At 40.0% G+C, this 14773-nt stretch overlaps 1 protein-coding gene across 1 annotated transcript in view; it reads left to right on the forward strand.

Annotated features, from left to right (window-relative positions):
- Positions 1–390: 390 nt before the first annotated feature.
- Positions 391–14773, forward strand: part of LOC117225322 (otoferlin) — a 32758-nt gene continuing 18375 nt past the window's right edge. The window contains exons 1-13 of the mRNA XM_076519444.1: positions 391–555; positions 631–772; positions 929–1082; positions 2481–2649; positions 2791–2980; positions 4294–4502; positions 5863–6031; positions 6241–6434; positions 9060–9374; positions 10460–10789; positions 12836–12952; positions 14329–14463; positions 14576–14737. Coding sequence (XP_076375559.1) covers positions 391–555; positions 631–772; positions 929–1082; positions 2481–2649; positions 2791–2980; positions 4294–4502; positions 5863–6031; positions 6241–6434; positions 9060–9374; positions 10460–10789; positions 12836–12952; positions 14329–14463; positions 14576–14737 — 2451 coding nt within the window. The remainder of the gene's footprint in view (positions 556–630; positions 773–928; positions 1083–2480; positions 2650–2790; positions 2981–4293; positions 4503–5862; positions 6032–6240; positions 6435–9059; positions 9375–10459; positions 10790–12835; positions 12953–14328; positions 14464–14575; positions 14738–14773) is intronic.

Genomic DNA, 14773 nt, shown 5'->3' on the forward strand with positions numbered 1-14773 from the left:
GTAAAATTTAGATGATAAAGCAGACTTCCGAGCGCTCGATAACTTTCTTGCAAAATAATTTCAAAAGCAAGCATTAGATAATAATTAAATAATTATCGATCACTTGTATGCTTAACTAACATTTAAGCATCGATATTAATTATATATTATTAATTTCGATTGTGTAATCGAAATATTAAAATTCTCCTGTTCTTTGAATCTCGTTGGTTTTATAAACAATTTAGATCATAACACGAGCACTCGATAACTTTTTTGCAAAATAAATTGTTACAAGCATTCGATAATAATTAAACAATTATCGATCACTTGTATGCTTAGCTAACACTTAACTAACATTTAACGCGAAGTACATTGCAGATTTTACGCAGCGTTCGATTCAATCGAATCGCAATGGGAAACCGCAAATTTCGACGGCACCCTTATCAAGTGTGCGTTACAATTTTGGAGGCGAGGCACTTGCCGCAGAATGCGAGTCCTTTGGTGGTTGTTAAAGTCGGCAAGCAGAAGAGGAAGACGGTGGTTCGCGAGAAAACCGACGAGCCAGTTTACAATGAAGTAAATTTGCAAATCGATGGTTCTAGAAGGTTATTAATATCTTGCCAATTTTACACCTTTTTTTACCTGATTTAGTACTTCGTGTTCGACTTGTCCTGCGACTTGGAAGAGCTGTTGAGTAGCAGGATCGTTATAGCTGTTTATATTAAACATTATCTGCGCTTGAAATTTCACGGAAGCGCGAGTTTCGAAGTGGCCATTGTGTGGGAACAACCAGGTGTTGAATCATTTTTCTCTAATTTCATTATTTTCGATTTGTTTATTTTTTTTACCATTTGTTCTTGGTAATCGTATAATGACTTAGTAAATACAACTGACAAATTTTCACGAATATTATGATAAATAAAATAAAATTGGACATACGATCGGGCAGACCGTCAATTCTATCACAAATGGGCGATGTTGACGAACCCGAAGGACTTAGCTTCCGGATCGATGGGTTACGTTAAATGTAACATTACGATAAATGTAAAAGGGGAGAAGATGAAGGTGCATCCGGAGACGGACGGTGAGGATGACATTGAAGGGTAATTTTGACAAATTCGTATCACGAGTTAGAAGTATACTCATCGATTTTTAATTTCATTTCAACCGGTATACGTTTTTATTCATACGATAAGTATTCGCATGTACGTGGTATAAAATCCTATACTTCATTTGCGATATTAGCTGGAATGATTAAATTCGAATAAAGCGCCATCTACCAAAGAAACCGCCAAGCATGTAGCCAGCCGACCAGTTTGGCAGTCTCGTGACTAGATGGCGCAGCATGTAATATTTTTGACTGTTGCATTTGATAATGTCTTTTATTATTGTTTTCTAAAGCTGACATTAAATATTCGAACTCCTATATAAGACACATTTTTCTTGGAAACATCGACATTACACTCTACTTTACATAAACAATTTAAAACGTGAATATGCAGTTATTGACTCGTTTTTGTCATAATCCTCATGTACGAGAGCTTCTAGAATTCATTCGGCTGTAAATATAAGTTTTGCAACTTGTTTTCCATTTTCTCGATACGAAGAAAATCCTAATAAAAAAATTAAGGAACAGTCGCTCAGCGAACTGTAAATTTTATTTTCATCATAATCAATCTACAGATTTCCGAGCCCTAAATTCTGTTTCATCAATTCTTTGGAGTGTCGCAGAATTTTCATTAATTATCTACAATTTACTGGGTTGGCAACTAAATAATTGCCGATTTGTTCAATGAAATAAAAAATTTTTTTTACTTGGAATGAAGTTTAGTCTGTAATGTATTTTCCATTTTGTTCGATGACCTTTTGCCATCTCTCTGACAACTTGAAAATTCCACGCTCGTAGAAAATCTGATCCTTTTCGGCCAAAAACTGAGTTAAGTGAGATTTTACAGCGTCGTCATCATTAAAAGTTTTACCACGAAGGGAGTTGTCCAGGGATCGAAATAAGTGGTAATCCGATGGCGCGAGATCAGGACTATATGGTGGGTGTAACATCAATTCCCAACCAATATCCATCAATTTTTGCCGAGTGGACAAAGACATGTGCGGCCTAGCATTGTCCTGCTGGAAAATGACACCTTTACGATTGACCAATTCTGGTCGCTTTTCCTTGACCGCTGCATTCAATTTGTCCAGTTGCTAACGTTCACGGATAATAAAAAATAACATAATAATAATAATAATAATAATTTTATAATATAACATTAACGGATATTATAAAAATGGGAGTGAGAGACATCTATAACTGAAATCGGCAATTACTTAGCTGCCAACCCAATACTATTATTCATGTTCTAAAGAACAAATTCGTACTGATTTCTTCGCGTTTGAATTTTGTGTAAAAAAAAAAATTGGACAGGGGTGGAATCGGTTCGATAGCAGCCCCCGTCAACGTTGATCGACGATATTCGAGGGTTAATCGGAAACGATAATTGCAGGAACCTATTGCTGCCGTTTGATGGCATGACACTGGCGTACAGGAGCCACGCGCGCTATATTTTTGCAATTTACCGGGCGGATGGGCTGCCGGACATGAGCAGCGTGTGTTCAAAAACCGATTTCGAGTATATCAATCCGTACGTGCAAATATCTTTCGCTGGGATGAAGGTACGATAAGCTCTCGAATTAATTCGCGGGCCGCGACCCGGCTGATCCGTACGCATTTGTCAACTTTCCCCTAATTGGATTAAACGGTACAGCGGCCGGGCGAATTCCGAATTATTACGCGTATAATAACAATTTGTGCAGGGGACGACCAGCGAGGCATGGCAGACTTACGGGCCCAGGTTTAACGAGAAAATTATCTTCAGGGAAATGTTTCCCTCGCTCTGCCAACGCGCGAGGATCGCCATAAAGCACCGCGTTAATAGCTGTCAAACTTGTGTTGTCGCGTCTCACATTCTCAACTTGCAGAAGTTGTCGCACTCCGGGGAATACGGTTAGCGTAATCTCCGTTTAAGCGTCATCAGAACGTAAGCTTTCTTTAAGCTACGCCACGGTTTCCGACGTTCCAAAAGTTCGACAACTCAGAAAGCGCAACGTGCAAATCTTTTAAAGACTGCTAAATTTAAGCGCGACTTTACGGTACGCCATTCGTGAGAAATTGATTCGACGTAACAATATAAAATATCGATCGTTTTCGATCGGCTTTCTTTACATTGGATGGTCACATACTTCATCTTAATTAGATTGCGGATTTTTATGCCAAATGAAAATTGTCTGCATCAATTGCAGGAGCACAAGTGTTTTTCTCTCTTTAATCATTTTAATAAGGTCAAATTAATGCATTCTTAGTTTGTTTTAATCTCTGCTCTGTCTTCAATTATGCTTACTATTTGCAATAAATGTATAAAATGCATCGACATTCTTAGTTTGTTTTAGTCTTTATAATGTTTTAAATTATGCTTACTATTCTTTGCCATGAATGCATAAAATGCATCGACATTCTTAGTTTTTGTTTAATCTTTGCACTGCTTTAAATTATACTTTCTCTTCTTCGCCATAAATGCATAAAATGCATCGACATTCTTAGTCTTTTTTTAATCTTTGCACTGCTTTAAATTATGCTTACTCTTCTTCGCCATAAATGCATAGAATGCATCGACACTCTTAGTTCATTTTAATCTTTGTACTGTTTTAAATTACGCTGATTTTTCTTCGCCATAAATGCATAAAATGCATCGACATTTTTAGTCTTTTTAATCTTTGCACTGCTTTAAATTATGCTTACTCTTCTTCGCCATAAATGCATAAAATGCATCGACACTCTTAGTTCGTTTTAATCTTTGCACTGTTTTAAATTATGCTTACTCTTCTTCGCCATAAATGCATAAAATCCGCAATCTCATCATCATAGTCCAGCGCGACTGCTCTATCAATCGATGCTCGGCGAAACCGAGATTTTCTGAACAGTTCAAATTAACCGTATCTTCATTTCGGAGCACAGTTTCCCATTACCAAAGTTCACGAATTCATTCAACACTGACGATTCAGCCGTGTCACAATCAAATTTCGGACGAGCAAACTCTCCCGGATATCTCATCTAGAGTTTCCCATGCAGTTTACATGGGCGTAGCGATGCAACTGTCTCGCGGAAAAAAAAAACGATTCGATAACCGTCAGAGATTTTTCTAGGAAAGTGGATAACCATTTCGCGGTCGAATAGAACGACGCCGTGCAATATGAACGTAGGCGACGTAGCCAAGAGAAACATAAAGTATCCTTGACGTACCGGCTTGTCACCTTTATAAGGTTTCCTGCCGACTTTCGGACCGTCGTTCCTCCACTTTTACGGCTCCGGCTCCGGCGCCGCAGAAAGCAGCAGCTGTTTCGGCAAGTGCCTGACAGCCCTTCCCTTCTACCGTGGCAGAGTTCTTCTATCCCTAAAAACGGAAATGGATGACCCAGAAGCGTCGACCGGAATCGGCACCGAAACAGAGCCCACGGCTCCCATCATCGAGGTACGTGTCCTATCCGCTTCCCTTCCCAACGAGACCTCGTCGATTTCTTTCTCTTTACTCGCTCATCCGTCCAACAATAAAACCCCCACGTTGCCATTCTCTTTCTTAATTGTTATTTCGCTGTTCTCCGTTCTTGCCATTCGGAGTCCATCGATGGTTCTACTTTGGACGTGCAACGCTAGCTTAGACTGGACTTTCAAAGTAAATCCTGAAGAATGTCGAAACTATTGTAAAACATCGTAAGGATTCTTAACGGGGTACTGTTGTTTGGAACTTTCAGAAAATCGATTATAGTTGGACATATTTTATTCGAAAGATTATACTTAATTTTACTCGAAATATATATATTTCTCGAATAAAATTTCATTCAAATTTAAAATTTAATTCGAAATATTATAAGAATAAGATTGTTCGAATTATTTCTGGAATAAAATTTAATTCGAAGAATTTATTTGAAATATTATAAGAATAGAATTTTGTTCGAATTATTTTTTGAGTAAAATTCGATTCAAAGAATTTACTCGGAATATTATAAGAATACAATTTTGATCGAATTATTTCTGGAATAAAATTTGATTCCAAGAATTTATTCGGAATATTATAAGAATACAATTTTGATCGAATTATTTCTGGAATAAAATTTGATTCCAAGAATTTATTCGGAATATTATAAGAATACAATTTTGATCGAATTATTTCTCGAATAAAATTTGATTCAAAGAATTTATTCGAAATATTATAAGAATACAATTTTGATCGAATTATTTCTCGAATAGAATTTAATTCAAAGAATTTATTTGAATTGTTATAAGAATACAATTTTGCTCGAATTATTTCTCGAATAGAATTTAATTCAAAGAATTTATTTGAATTGTTATAAGAATACAATTTTGATCGAATTATTTCTCGAATAAAATTTAATTCAAAGAATTTATTCGAAATGTTATAAGAATAAAATTTTGATCGAATTATTTTTCAAACAGAATCTAATTCAAAGAATTTATTCGAATTGTTATAAGTATAAAATTTTGTTCGAATTATTTCTCGAATAAAATTTAATTCAAAGAATTTATTCGAAATGTTATAAGACTAAAATTTTGATCGAATTATTTTTCAAACAGAATTTAATTCAAAGAATTTATTCGAATTGTTATAAGAATAAAATTTTGTTCGAAGAATCTCTTCGACACATTATCCGAGTAAAATTTGAATCGACGAATTTATTCGAAAGATTATTCGAATAAAATATCATTCATTGGCGTACAAGCCAACTTTCAATCTCCGAAGGGATCGTTCAAATATATTCCAGCTTCATCTATGCGTCTCAATTGTCCCGAACGAGTTTCTTCGCGTTTTGCAGAACCGTTTATGGGAAACGGAAGAGTACGTCCTCCTCGCGATCCTCTACGACGCGAGCATGATCGACCGGCGAAAATTCCGGCTGAAGCCGATAAGCTTCGAAATTAGTCTCGGGAACGCGGGGAACAGGCAATTCGCGCACAGCCAATGCTCCGAGGACAACTACGACGGTATCGAGTTATCGAGGCTTCATTCTTGACATCTCTTTGCGGGATCGGCTGTGAAATCGGTGTGGCATCGATGGAACCGTATCGGTCGCGGCGTTCTCGTTCGCTCGGCCTAATCGCACGCCGGCCCGCAGATTGCTCGTTAATACGGTCGAGAGTTTGCGTTCGGATGCAGGATAGGTTCACCGTAAAATGTGATTAATTATCAACAGGAAACCGGATGCCAGAGCGGAGACCGGACTTCGAGAGCGGCACCGTTCCACGACTGACTGGTTCGCTGGATGGCAAATATAATTATCTGCCTCTTGGCTCGCGAAAACCGTGCTTGTACGTCAAGTCCTGGTGGCCTGACCTCGAGTGGAGGATGCACAATAGCAACAGCCTGGGCCGTGTCGCCGATTTCCTAGTGAGCGATTCTTCTGCTATCTTTATCCAGCTTCGTTATTTTTTCATGTCGAAACTCCACATCGGCGGAATCGTCGATCAAATCGATGCGCAGTTTTCGCCATCGAATCGGAACTAATTTTAGCAATTGCAAAATTTTTGTTTGCGGTTAAAATCAATGGGAAAAAAATGGTAGTTTCAAGTCTCGCGTTTATATCGGCCACATAGAAGTTAGCGTAAATAGCATCGCTGTCGAGTAGGATTTTCGTTCATCTAGATTGCGCGCCGCGTCTCGAATTTTATCTTCCTTATTCGTCGAAATCGGTACGCTTTTTATCCGCCGTATATTCACAGTAGACTTCTCTTTATCAGCTTCGTTACTTTTTCATGTCGAAACTCCACATCGACGGAATCGTCGATCAAATCGATGTGCAGTTTCCGTCATCGAATCGAAACTAATTTTAGCAATTGCAAAATTTTTGTTTGCGGTTAAAATCAATGGGAAATGGTAGTTTGAAGTCTCGCGTTTATATCGGCCACATAGAAGTTAGCATAAATAGCATCGCTGTCGAGTAGGATTTTCGTTTATCTAGATTGCGCGCCGCGTCTCGAATTTTATCTTCCTTGTTCGTCAAAATCAGTACGCTTTTTATCCGCGGTATATTCACAGTAGACTTCTTTTTATCAGCTTCGTTATTTTTTCATGTCGAAACTATACATCGACGGAATCGTCGATCAAATCGACGCGCAGTTTCCGTCATCGAATCGAAACTAATTTTAGCATTAGCAAAATTTTTATTTGCTGTTGAAATCAATGGGAAAAATGATAGTTTGAAGTCTCGCGTTTATATCGGCCACATAGAAGTTAGCATAAATAGCATCGCTGTCGAGTAGGATTTTCGTTTATCTAGATTGCGCGCCGCGTCTCGAATTTTATCTTCCTTGTTCGTCAAAATCAGTACGCTTTTTATCCGCGGTATATTCACAGTAGACTTCTCTTTATCAGCTTCGTTACTTTTTCATGTCGAAACTCCATATCGACGAAATCGTCGATCAAATCGATGCGCAGTTTCCGTCATCGAATCGAAACTAATTTTAGCATTAGCAAAATTTTTGTTTGCGGTTGAAATCAATGGGAAAAATGGTAGTTTCAAGTCTCGCGTTTATATCGGCCACATAGAAGTTAGCGTAAATAGCATCGCTGTCGAGTAGGATTTTCGTTTATCTAGATTGCGCGCCGCGTCTCGAATTTTATCTTCCTTATTCGTCGAAATCGGTACGCTTTTTATCCGCGGTATATTCACAGTAGACTTCTTTTTATCGGATATCGTTCGATGATATTTTCGCGGGTTTTCTCACATAGACATTCGGTGTCTATATCGGGAAGCAGTTCGTTGCACCGCACTCTATCGATCGTATAATTGCACACCACTTTGTCCCGAATCTGTGCAAACTTTCCATCGTTTCTTTTCCCGTGGACGCGACGGCACGAGAGAATCGGGCCGGGATCGGCCAGCCATAATTTCGCCGGGCAACTTTCGCGTTTAAATCTATTGACGCCGGGCGCATTAAGATCGCAGTGCGTCACTGACCCGAAGGCCGGCCCGGCAAACTTCCGGGACGTGTCGAAGAAATATTTCATAGATCCCGGAGCCGGGTTCCCACGGTGAACGAGGCAAGTTTCCAGGGCACGAACTGGATCGCCGATTTCCTCGGGAACAATTTGGTTTAATGCCGTCGGATCATGGGCGTATCCCTCACTTTTCCGTTTATCCACAGTCTGTTAATATTTTCAGATGATCAGGTCAGCAAATACTCTGCAATCGCGTTAACCAGCTGTGAAAATGCTGCATCGAGAGTCGATAACTTCGAAAATAATCTGAATTTTCATTTATGTTGTTAGAGGATTAGGGTGGAACGGCTAGGCGCCGGTTACTTGTGGGCTGACCAATTGCTGTGCCTTTGCTTTGTTTTTGAATGCAATTAATTTCATTTTTATTCTTTTATTTCGTTTACTTTTTAATAAGTTAATGCCTAAACCATTTCTTGGAAAAGCACTGATTTTTGTCACGAGGGGGTAGAAAGTCTCCTATTTCTTTAATTTTCTTAATTTCTATAATTTCTTTAATTTCTTTAATTCCTTTAATTTCTTTAATCTCTTTAATTTCTTTAATTTCTATAATTTCTTTAATTTCTTTAATTCTTTAATTTTTTCAATTCCTTTAATTTCTTCAATTCCTTTAATTTCTTCAATTTCTTCAATTTCTTTAATTTATTTACTTTCATCAACTTCTTTATTTTCTTAAATTTCTATAATTTCTTTAATTTCTATAATTTCTATAATTTCTTCAATTTCTTCAATTTCTTCAATTTCTTCAATTTCTCCAACTTCTTTAACTTCTTTAATATCTGTAATTTACGTAATTCATTTAATTCATATAAATACGCGGGTAAACACCCATTTCTCGGTCTAATTAATATCTTGTCTACCTAAACAAAATTAGACCAACTAACTAACTACAATACGGAACAAAAACATATCACATTAAGACTGGCAGAGAACCAGCGTATCCGCAGATTAGGCAAAACAATTTATGGAAACTAGTTCCGAATTTCGTTACGCTGGCCAAATAATTTGCCACAACAGGGGCAGAAGTTGGAGACACTTGGCGGAATGGCAGCGTTAGAGGACCCGGAAGCCTACAAACTCTACAACGAAACGATCCGCAGTCTACAGGACTATTTCAGCCGGTATTTGCATAGGCTGGACTCGGGCCGGTGGTACGAGCACGGCGGAACAACCAGGCTCGATCGACATCGCGTGAACCTTTGCCGTAAAGAGATCGAGAGCATCCTACGGAGGATCAAGATCAACGGGGAACTGCCGAACAACCGCTACCTCAGGATCGCGATGGCGCACGGGTACCAGTACCTGAAAAAGGTGAAGAAGTTACGGGAAGATGTGAGTCGACTTTTATGCCCGGCTCGCACGCGAGCTTCCCTTTCTTCTTTCCTCGGAGAGTAATACGCAAGGGCTGGAACGAGGATACGGGCCAATAAAATGCTCAACCCTTCGCCGGATGGCGGCGACGAATAAAACGAATGGGAAGTTCGCGTGCGGGTGGATAACGTCGAACGAGAGGGTGGTCTCGATATTCTTTTTTTTCAAGTAATGCTCGCCTTTTCTGTTCCAATAGCTAGGCTTGAATTTCCACTTGTCAATTTGGTTTCGTTCGGCGAAGGAATTATTGTTCTCGGTGTGCTGTTGTTCGGTGCATCGATCCGCAGCCGCAGCGGTTTCTAAACTTCATTCTTGCTCACGGAAATTGTGAATTTCTTAAGCGTTCGAGTCGCAGAGCATTTTTCGGGGATCGGAATCCCCGACGGAGCGGCCATTTTCTCGAGAAAACAATTCAGAGGGTTAGAATCATAGTGGCGCAAATTTTTCTCGTTTTCAGAAAGAAGTGTTATTGTTTACTAAAATGCGCATTGTTTACTGACCAAATTTATTATTCAGATTATTTAAAGTTTTCTTTAGGGGACCAAAATTTCTCGATTTTCTATGGTATATTTACATAGATATTTACAAGAAACCGCTGAGAATGTAAATTTTAACGTGCGGAACACGTTGGTTCAGAGGTCACGCGTATCCAAAGGTGACGAATGTACAGTGACTATGATTTTAACGCGTTGAATTGTTGGTGGGTGCACGAATTGATTCGCGGCTTCGCGATAAAAGTCGCGGTCGATCGAAGCTCGCGACCGCTGGGTAATTAACACGTTCCGTGCCACGTGTACCATCGATGGTACACGCTTGCATGTTGTTTACTTAGTGAACTGAACAAATTGTTTACAAGAAATTTAGAACCGAAGAATCAATTTCCACCGCAAGAATGGGCGTTGATAAGTTTTTGTTACGTTGTTATGTGTACGAGAATTAATAATTGCACGTAATATATCAAGTTTTAGTAAAATATCAAAGTGTGAAGATTCGAGTAAAAAAAGCTCGGCACGGAACGTGTTAATGGGATCTGACAATTTGATCAGCCGCAGCACAGTCTCCCGGACGTTTTCATCTGGATGATATCCGGATCGAAGCGCGTCGCCTGCACGCGGCTTCCGGCGGAGGAATTGATCTACTCGGAGGACGCGGCCGAGAGAGGCCACAAATGCGGCCGAAAGATCGACGTGTTCATGAGAAATCCGTCGGAGAGCGGCGAGGCCGATTACGCTGCCTGCAAGATCGAGGTCTACCTCTGGCTGGGAACGACGGAGCACGTAAACGCGTCCTGGTCGACGGTTCCGTCGGGGTACAACGTGGAACACGAGAGGAACGTCGACTCGTTCCCGAAATACGTGGAGTACATTCGCTCCTCGGTACAATGAATTCCTTTCTGAAATTTCGGGCAAGGTCAAGCAGTCGTCCCGCACTGTTTTAATTAATCATCAAACGAGCGCGATGCCGAGCGACGCCGAGCGGAAACGAGGGTTGTTTTCTTTCGAGCGTTGTTCTTTGTTGGCAGGCGGAGCTCGTTATAGATTTAGTTCGTGCCTTTTTCGGCTCAAGGCGGTACACCCATCCAGAGATGGATTTTATAGGTGTTCCTTGAGATTGCTAGAAAATTCGTAAAGCTCAGCGAGCGCTTTTACACATTTTGAAGCTCTTTTCTTCCGAACTCGCAGACATTCGTGAAGCATTAAAAAATCCTGTTTTACGTAGTCAAACATCCGCGAACTATTATTCTATGGCTATAAGGAAAAACGCCGCGAATCATAATTTCAAGATTTCAATTTAAGTTATTGCGTTATATTAATTTATTGTTATTAGATATGTCGTTCAGTCTTTTTTTGTTATCTTGTCCTAAACAAAAGTATCTCATTCGCGGTAGTTCTCCCAAGTGTTTCGAAAGGTATCATTTTTTAATCATGACACGTAAATCCTACACGCTATAGTACAATTTAATTGTAGAGATCAGTTCTTTTGTTATAACAATGCTCAGTGTCAATGAGTGTCACCTGCGTGTATTTATTCCATTTTGAATTCCTTTAAAATGTGCATTTTGTCTCATTGATCAATTGATCGTATTGAATGGGCATTCGTGAGTGGGACAGTGCAACAAAATAAAATAAGACGCGGAAAATACGAGTAATAAAACGGGATATAGGAATTATACAGAGGACGTGTCCGACGCATCTGACCGTCATAACAGTAATGTAAAATGTAATTTGAAGCTTCCCGAGGCTGCAAAGTAGTCCCCAGGCGAACACGCCTTTTTAAATGCAATTGAATGGACGTTTTAAGCGTTGAACCTCTTTCCCATTCGCTCCAATTAATCGCACCAGCCATTTAACTGCCGCCGCGTCTTTTGTGACGGTAGAACGCTCGTAAAGAAACAATTAGAATCGTCGCGACCTTTCATTGCCGCGATAAATCGAAATTTCAGTTCCCCTTTTCCGATCGAAAATTCGTGCTTTCACGAAAACTTTAATCTTCGACAATGCCGCACGACTTAAAAAGTCGTTCGTATTTTTCAAATCTCGTTTAACCCCTTGCACTACGACGAGTCGGACACGTGACTATGCTTTCGTAGTAAAAATGTGATTTTTATGTTATCGAAGTGTAGGAACGAAAGTAAATGAAGACATGAAAGAAAGAAAAATTGCCTCGTTCCATCAGGAAAATTGTTACGGACGAGGAAGTGCTAATTAACATGCTTGTGAAAAAAATCGTAGCGCAAAGGGTTAATTCGAGTCGATGAATTTCAAGTACGAGGAATGATTTAAAACTGATTGAGGATTAATTTAGGATTCGATGGAACTGTTGACACTAGATCTACTATGGTCGTATGATCGGTTATGTCAATTTTTATGTTAATATTTTGCAACTGTAAAAATCGTAAAGACGCTTTCATGCGAAATTATTAGAGCAACTATTTTACTATTAAAGCAACTATTGCAGTAAAAAGCGTTCGAAATCTAAATAAATTGGATCTTCTCGCTATTTTACGAGACGATATTATACTAATAAAATATATATACTATATACTATATACTATATACTATATACTATATACTATATACTATATACTATATACTATATACTATATACTATATACTATATACTATATACTATATACTATATACTATATACTATATACTATATACTATATACTATATACTATATACTATATACTATATACTATATACTATATATACTATAAAATAAAATTATATCTGCTTGACAGATTAGGTGTTCGATGCAGCAAACAAAATCCATTTTTACCAGAGTATTCGAGAATCGCACAGTTTTCGCCGAGACGTCTCTGTTTGTGTTGAGAACGTCTGGAGCGTTCGTCTTTTTGAAAACAGTGCGGCTCGAACGGAATAAGCTCAGCCGTTCCGTCATCGTGTCTTGCATTGCAGGTATTCCAATTACGCGCTCACATATTCCAAGGTCGCTTTGATCCCGGGATGGACGCATCCGGCTTATTGGATCCACTCGTACGTGTTGCGTTTCATGGTTACTCAGCCGCCACCAGAGTAAGTTTTCTAGGTCGATATAGAATTCACCCGGTCTCGGTGACAAGTGGGCGGGAGTCGCGTTATTATCACAAGCCCGAAGCCTTCTTTTGTGAACAGACACGGCCCCGCTGTCGGTAAATGGATTCCCGCGGTCTCTGTCAGCGACGCGCACCCAATTTTCGGCCTTTATCCGGCTCCTCGCATAGTCCCGAGCCTATCCGACACGCTTTTCCTCTGCCACCATCTTCTTAATTGCTTCTTCGCCGAAAACCCGGGATTTCTGCGCATAAGGTCGCGCGAAAGTAGCGTGAAATCAATTTAAAAATCCTGTCCATTGAAAATATTTTTGAAGAGCCTTCTTCGCGATGCAGCCTTCGAAATATCCAGGTTTCGTAAAGCAGTTTTAACCCTCGCAAGAACGGCGGCTGGGTCAATTTTCACTGAATAATTATTCAATTTTTGACTATTAAATAAAATAAATTGCTCCCATCGGAAGCAACGGAGAGGTTCCGCAGGAAATATCTTGAAAAATGTGTTTCGAAAAATTGCCGAATTATCCGCCGTCCGTGGGTTAATCGCCGTCGGAAGATACCGTGCAGCCAGAAATCGTGAAAACTAACTTGCAGGCCGGTTGATAAACATGTTCGGGTTCAGGCTCGCTGCGAAATTACGGGACGATTTAATAGTAGCTTCCGCGCATCCAATATCAGTGGCAGCGGAAAGTAGCAAAGCGCTGCATCTGGCAGAGAGAGCGTCGAATCGATATGCACACCTAAATTCGCAACTTCGTGTACCATTGCTCAGGGGGATTCCGTGTTACCGTTAGCAAAGGGAACTAAACGCGATGTAAGCGTCAATAGATCTATGTGTATCTAAAATGATTATTGACTCGTTAAAAGGATTATTGTATAAATAAAGAAATTACGTTGCTAGTTCACGCAAACTGAAGGATAACGCTCCTTATTTCTCACAGCGAGAAAAATGTGACTTACGCCGCTATCGCACGCTCGCATAGTAACAAAATTAACTGAAGCAACAACATTGTTCTTAACCTTTTAGGTACGGCTGAATTCTGCGCGAGGCTATTTCTCTGGACGGCAGAGTCTGATATGTAACTATACAGAGTGTCTGTACATTCTGTCTGTATATTGTTAAGATACAGTTATATTGTTAAGATAAGTCTGTATATTGTAAATCGATGTGAAGACAACAGAAGTGTGAAACAATGCATATGAAGACGATTATTTGATTCAAACGATGCCCGAGTGAGCTACTAGAGTAAGCCACTATAGTGGCGCGTCGTTCAGAGAGATGACATCCGCGGAAGCCACTATAGTGGCGCGTCGTGCCTAAAAGGTTAAGAAATTGTCGAAACAATTTTTGGCGTTTCCCAGGCGATCAAGCAGACTCTGGATCCCTTCTGGGATCAAACGCTGATCCTGCCGCCTCGAACCATTTACGGAACGAAGGACTCGATCAAGAAGCACCCTCCGAGCGTGCTGGTGGAGGTGTACGATCAGGACATATGCGTGAGTGTTTCATAATTTTCGCGCGACGGACCCGTTTAATTAAATGGCGGCGCGGCACCGCGACCGGGGAACTAGTTCGAGCTGTGTAACACAGGCGAATCGGAATTCGCAGGGCATCAAGGAGTTCTGCGGAAGATGCACAGCCATCCCATTAGTTAAACTCGCGGAGGAAACTTACTCGCCACCTGATTTCCCACCGAAACTTGAGTGGTACAAATTTAAATCGCAAAGGGACTCCACCGGCTCCGTGCTCGCTGCCTTCGAGCTGATAGAGGTGAGCGAGGCGATACTGATCGATAGTCGCGAGACG

This window comes from Megalopta genalis, chromosome 2, assembly GCF_051020955.1.
Source record: "Megalopta genalis isolate 19385.01 chromosome 2, iyMegGena1_principal, whole genome shotgun sequence".
In the NCBI taxonomy this organism is placed as follows: Eukaryota; Metazoa; Arthropoda; class Insecta; order Hymenoptera; family Halictidae; genus Megalopta; species Megalopta genalis.